Genomic DNA, 6511 nt, shown 5'->3' on the forward strand with positions numbered 1-6511 from the left:
GAGTCAAGCCCAATCTAAGATGTATGTCATCTAAATATCACTATCACAGACGTCTAGCCTCCATTAATAATTAGTCTATACTTCAGAGCTTCACTTAGTTCTTGGCTTCTATCTGTCTTCACAACCTCACAATTTTATTTCTTGCTTGTGATCACATATTACAACAATTGCAACACATTTGAGAAGCAAATTGTTTTCTCTAAAAAAGAAAAAAGAAAAAAGAAAAAAGAAAAAAGAAAAAAGGAAAAGAAGCAATTCGAAACTCAATACTAGAAAAGCATGCTATGAATTACCAACCCACTAGCGTATCAAAAACTTGGTACGTAGTTCATGTAACACACTTTACAGATATTCTCATATTAATCAAATCAATTACTTATTACTTCACAACTCATAGACAATTCATAGTAGCATTTCATCAAACACCTAATTTGCAATACAAACCCACAAATGAAAACAAAAATAAAAAATAAAGACAAACCCAAAACAGACAACATGGTGCTAATCCAACTAGTAAACTGTTAAATATACCAAATAGCATCAGTAAAACCATAAAATGCACTAGGAAATGAATTTTATGGGAGATAAACGGGAAAAAAGTCTAAGCAATAACACCCTATGAATTTTAAAAATAGATTATATGTTAATCCCTCAGGCAAACTGGGAATGAAACATAATTCAAATTATAATTTTTTTTCACAAATCACTACTCAGCATCATGCATATTGTGTAGCTATTCTAACAATGCAGGATCGTGCATTTGTGCAAAGGTTGGTCACACAAGGTTTCAGCTAAACAACTCTTTCGTTACTTGTGTAAATGGCTTAGCTAGTCCCTTTCACATATCCATTGCATGAAATTTTTGATAAGTAATTACATGTTACATTTTATTCAAGTCTAAAAGTAGTTATAAAAAAAAAAGGGAACCATACTATATTTTCATGCTACTGAACATCTAATCATCATCATCATCAGGTCAATGCAAAGCCTGGCTCTTATTTACGAAATCAACCACAGGAAACACAACATGAGGCACACATTGCAAAGCCTGACTGTTGTTTGCAATGTATAAAGCTATGAAAAATTAGTTCCTAATCTCTCATGGACTTGGATTTTTTTCTTGTACTGTATGTACATCAATGACCTTGTAAAGTAGCTCAAAACCTCAGCCAAAAACTCTTGCATTAAAATAGATAGCTCATAGAGGCATTTCATCAAACAGTTAATTACATTTCAATTAGAGCCAACTTGAACTGTAAAAAACATAAAATCTCCAAAAATATCTTTACAAAACTAAATGTGAATGCCCCATCTCTTTGGGCATATCAAACCTCCCTCCCCATGTATTACTAGTGAAATTGTATATGTCAACATGAGAGTGCACCTACAAGACATAAACATAGGCATAAGCAAAGATCATCAATATCAATGATTTGAAATTGTCTAAAATACATTCCAATATCTGACTGAGTTACATTTTATATATTCAGGTGATGCCTCAATAAGGGTCAAAGAAGTACAGTCATAGTTTAAAAACAAAAGGGTTCAACCTGCCAATGATGTCCTATTGAAGCATAAACTAGCATTAAACTTGAATATTGAACAAACAAAATATTCAGATATTGTTAGATTCTCACATAGTCAATTGTGCGACATCCTGCAAACACATATTGAAGATATTTAATCTGTATGGATGCTCCATCAAGACGAGGTAGCAGTGCTGGTGGCATCTCCTCCCATTGTAATTCAGGTGCAGGTAAATCAGCAAAAGTTGCGGATAAAAATCTCTCAGGTGTGCGTTCTTTTCTACCTTTAACATCTTCTCTCTACAAAATACAAGAACATTCAGAATTCAATTGTACTAACCACAACGAGACCTCACTTCACTTGTAAAATGTGATTATAGAGAGGGACCAGCCCTGAAAATCCAGCCTAAACTAACAAATCTACTACTACACTAGACAATCAATAGACTAGAATGGAGCATCTCACAAAAACTTCAATAGAGAACTTAACACTACCAGCTTATTAAAAAACAGAAAATAAAGTTGGGTGGGCAACCATATTGGGAATCAGAGATATCCATTGCCAAGAACTAAAACCAAAATCAAAATCAAAATCTCTGTAAGTGTCACTTTATACATTTGCTAAAGGATATTTTAGGGGGCAAATTTCACATAGATTACAATTGGGGGAAATTGAAGAAAATGGTTTCGTTTTCAATTGAAATCTGCAGAATAGGAAATTTCAGTTCAAATTTCACAAATTTCCCAATGTTAGTGCTCCAAAATTCTTAGATGAAAGAAAATCCCTCAAATAGGCCCAACATAAATAATAGAGAAAAAAATGGTTAAAACCCTACAGGGTAAAATTCAGGAAGAAGGATGAAAAATGGTTGCCTGAGAGTTTGGGGCAAACGTGGTGAAGATTGGCGAAACAAGTTTAGGAAAAAAGATGAAAAATGGTTACCTGCGAGTTGGGGCAGACGTTGTGAAGAGCGGCAAAGAGGAGCAGAGTTGAGAGAGAGATTTTTTTTTTTACTTATACCCTAACCTATTCTACCTGTAAATGGTAACCCAGTTAAATGATTTAAATGGTCAAGACTAATGGCCTGTTTGGAAATTTAGAGAGGGAGGAGAGTAGAGGAGAGGAGAGTAGTGGGGAGGAGAGTAAAGTGAAATGATTACTCTCCACCTTATTTGGATATTTTTAAAATTAGTAAGGGGGAAGGGAGTAATTAGTCCTTCCCCTTATTTGGATGTTTTTAAAATTGGGATGGAGAGGAGAGGAAATGATTAGATAGACAAATTTACCCATATTTGAAAATAAATTGCAACATTGGTCTATGATTAATTGGTTTGTAATTTTGTTAATTTAAAAAGGGTAAATTGGAGAATTCATTTGGTCAATAATTTATTTACTCTACTCTCCCTCCAAATCTCTCCAATTTGGGGGAAGTAAAAATGAGGGGTTAGAGGTAGTTAAAATCCCCCCAAACCCCTCCAAATCTCTTCCCCTCCTTCCTTAAAAAACTTCCAAACAAAGGATTTAAATTACTCTCCCTCCCTCTACTCTACTCTCCCTCATTTTTTAAACATCCAAACAGGCCATAAAAGTGTTAGAATGTATGGTTCTGATTTAGGTGAGTACTGTGCCCTCAACAAAAATGGGTACAGTAAAAAAACTGCTGGGTATAAAAATACTTCCCCCAAACCCAATATGTTTGGGAGTGCCTCTTTTCCTTTCGGCTAGTAGATCTAGGGATTTAAACCCAATCAAAGAGAAGTTAAAAAATAAACTCGTTCGATGGAAGAGCAAAATCTTATCTTGGCAAGATAAAGCAACCCTCATCAAATCAGTAGCTCAGGCCATTCCTGCCTATTCAATGATAGCTATTCAATTTCCTAGAGAGCTGTGTAACCGATTGGATGCTGTTGTTAGACGGTTCTGGTGGAACCCAAAATCTAATTCAGGCTCGTTCCTGACACCCATAGCTTGGTCGTCTTTATGTTGGCCCCAAAAAGAAGGAGGTTTGGGATTTAGAAAATTCTGGGATTTCAATCAAGCTCTCCTCTCCGAGTTAGCATGGTGGATCCTTTCGGGGAAAGATTGTCTGTGTGCTAAAGTGCTCAGAACAAAATACAAAGTTAGGGGCAACTGGCTAAATCATAAGACTGTGGGGTCTCCCTCCAAGATTTGGAGAAGCTTAGAAGGCATGAAATCTCTGCTTGCTCGCAGTGCTTGCATGTTGGTAGGAGATGGTAATACAGTCAGGATATGGGAGGACCCTTGGATTCCAGATCTTCCTAATTTCATTCCGAGTCCAAGGGAGGGAACCAATCCAGAAATGACACTTATTGTCTCACAACTAGTCAACCAAGAAGGCTGGGACCTTACCAAAATTAGAAATACCTTTGATGAGGCTACAACCCAGCTCATCCAAAAAATTCCCCTATCTCGGCTTGCTCCAAAAGATTGTTGGATTTGGATCTCCAATAGTTCAGGGGAGTTCTCAGTCAAGTCTGCTTATTGGTTAAGTAGAAACATTAGCTCTCCCACAAATCAAGATGCAATTCGTGGTCTCATTTGGAAGTCAAAAATCCATGAAAGGCTCAAAATGCACCTGTGGCGTATAGCAGCAAACTGCCTACCTACTAAAGCTTGCTTAGCTAGATTTTGTGATTTAGATGATGTCATTTGCCCTCTTTGCAAGGATGATGAAGAATCAAGCCTCCATCTTTTTATCTCTTGCCCCTTTGCAATAGCTGTTTGGTTTAACTCCCAATGGGGATTGAGGTTAGAAAATTTGAATTTAAACTCTCCCTCTCATCTCATTGGTGTCTTCCTTAATCCTCCCGCTGAAGCTAATATTGAAGGAATTAAGAGGGGAGAATTCTTATTGTTTGGGGTTGTTATTTGTGAAGCCATTTGGAGAGCTAGAAACCAAGTTATTTTTTAAGGCAAAGAAACTAATCCAATTGAACTCTGCCAAAAAGTTGAAAAGACTATAGCTGAGCACAGAATGTCCATAGCAACCCATTTGGGCTTCCAATTGCCGAAACCAGTCCAAAGGTGGATGAAACCACCTAGAGATTCAATTAAGATAAATGTTGATGCTGCTTTCAAGGATGGTAACTCTTCCATTGCAGTTGTGGCTAGAGATTGGAGAGGGGAAGTGGTTTTTGCTTGTGCTAAGAGAGTTTATTCCAACCTCCCTATTCACGCAGAAGCAAAAGCCATTAAATGGGCCTTATGCTTAGCTAAAAATTTAGAAGCAGCTGCTATGATTGTGGAGAGTGTCTCCAAGGACTGTGTTGATGCCCTTGCACCTTCTGGCAAATTGGTTCCCTGGAGAATTAGAGGCATTTGTAGTGAAATTCTCAACTTGATTCTGCTTATTCCTGGCTGTCATGTTTCCTGGATCCCTAGGGTGGCAAATAAAGCAGCCCATTCTCTAGCTAAGTGGTCCTTTTTGAACAAAGTTTTTGGGTCTTTTGATGTTGGTTTCGGCCCTCCTTGTTTTGAGAGTATTATTATGGATGAGGCTCTTGTTTCGTCTTTGTAGTTCTTTTTTGTTTTGTGAATAAAATTTCTGTTTCATCCAAAAAAAAAAAAAATGGGTAGAGTAAAATGACCTATAATTTATACGGATAAAACTTAAGTACAGTACTTAGGTTCATCTTCTTTTAAGATTCTGTCATGTGGATTTTTTTTTATGAGATTGAAGTGTATTTTTTAGTTAAGTAGCCATATGACTCCATCTTCAGTTAGCTCAACTAGTAAAGTCTTTGATGGTTGTATAAGAGATCTGGGGTTCAATCCCCACCTACACAAAAAACTGATTGGTGTCTTGGTCTGATAATAAAGAGTTATAGCGGATGCCATAAGATTAGCATCTAAGGTATTGTATGCGCGCGCGTGTACTCTAAGTCCTACTACCTTAAAAAAAGATTAGAAACAGACCAATGGAAAGCAAAACGAATCTTCCATGTTTATTGGTATAAATATAATGACATACTTGTACACAACGGCTACCATGACTAGTTGATGCTGGCATGGTGCTCAATTCTTTCACTTAAAATATAATGGAACCTAATTTTTTGAATTGGTCAATGGAAAACAATTTCCTTATAAAGTAGGTCTTCAATGAAAATGAGCATAATTCCTTACAAGGCCTTTGCTTAGCCTCCTTCCTCTTTTAGCTCATGTGTGCACGCTAATTCTAATGAAAAACATTCCAAATTCTAGCCATACTCCGATAAGCTGAAGACCATCAAAAGTATGGTATTCCTAGAAGGAAATTGCCTCCAAGTATCAGATTTCAAAGAAGACTAGGCATAATAGCATGTTCGTAGGCCTCTTATTTACCCAAAAAAAACCAAGTCCAAATTTTTTTTTTTTTTTTGGAGAAGATGTCAAAAAAGTTTGTTACCAAGAAACACCAAGAAAAAATACCCATCATTAGTTAGTGTGTTAGGGAAAAGTTGGTTTTGTTTTTCACTTCTAGTTTTAGGAGAAATAAACTAATTTTTAGTTTTTTTGTCATGCATTTAACATAAAAGTTATCAAAAACTATATCTTTTAATAAACACTATATAAATAAGCTACTGAAAATAAGTTGTTCCTAAACTCGTGAATTTCATAATTACATTTTTTTAATAAGAAATTTCACAATTATAGTTGTGTGGTTCAAAAGCTTTGTTTTATTCTATTTTTTATTATGGTCAAATGTTACTTCTTGTCTCGTAGGAAAAAATTTTGGGATATATTAAGGTCTTTTTGTCTTTTTTTTTTTTTTTTTTTTTTTGTATTATGGTCAAAATATATTACAATCAGTGGTGCAGATTTTATGGTCTAAAAAATTCTTCTTTATATTGTCATTAAAAATTAAACAAATAAAAGAAGTAATCACTAATAAGGAATTTAGTCCATAGAAGAGTCCTATTAGAAGGCATCTGTGATCATTGTAAAGTTCAAAGGTAAAACATTTACAACGTAGTTTTTAAGGAAA

The 6511-nt window shown here is 35.5% G+C and overlaps 1 protein-coding gene and 1 long non-coding RNA gene across 2 annotated transcripts; one reads left to right on the top strand and one right to left on the bottom strand.

Moving 5' to 3' along the window:
• Window positions 1–516: 516 nt before the first annotated feature.
• LOC142608250 (uncharacterized) lies at window positions 517–2601 on the bottom strand. Its single transcript, XR_012839451.1, has 3 exons — window positions 2470–2601; window positions 1638–1826; window positions 517–1384 (listed from the first exon to the last, which is right to left on the bottom strand). It is a non-coding gene; the product is annotated as an uncharacterized LOC142608250 (long non-coding RNA).
• Window positions 2602–4522: 1921 nt separating this feature from the next.
• Window positions 4523–5065, top strand: LOC142605940 (uncharacterized). Its single transcript, XM_075777366.1, has one exon. It carries the CDS (start codon window positions 4523–4525, stop codon window positions 5063–5065), a length of 543 nt encoding a protein of 180 aa, XP_075633481.1.
• Window positions 5066–6511: the final 1446 nt, after the last annotated feature.

The sequence above is a fragment of the Castanea sativa genome, chromosome 8 (genome assembly GCF_040712315.1).
Source record: "Castanea sativa cultivar Marrone di Chiusa Pesio chromosome 8, ASM4071231v1".
Taxonomy (NCBI): Eukaryota; Viridiplantae; Streptophyta; class Magnoliopsida; order Fagales; family Fagaceae; genus Castanea; species Castanea sativa.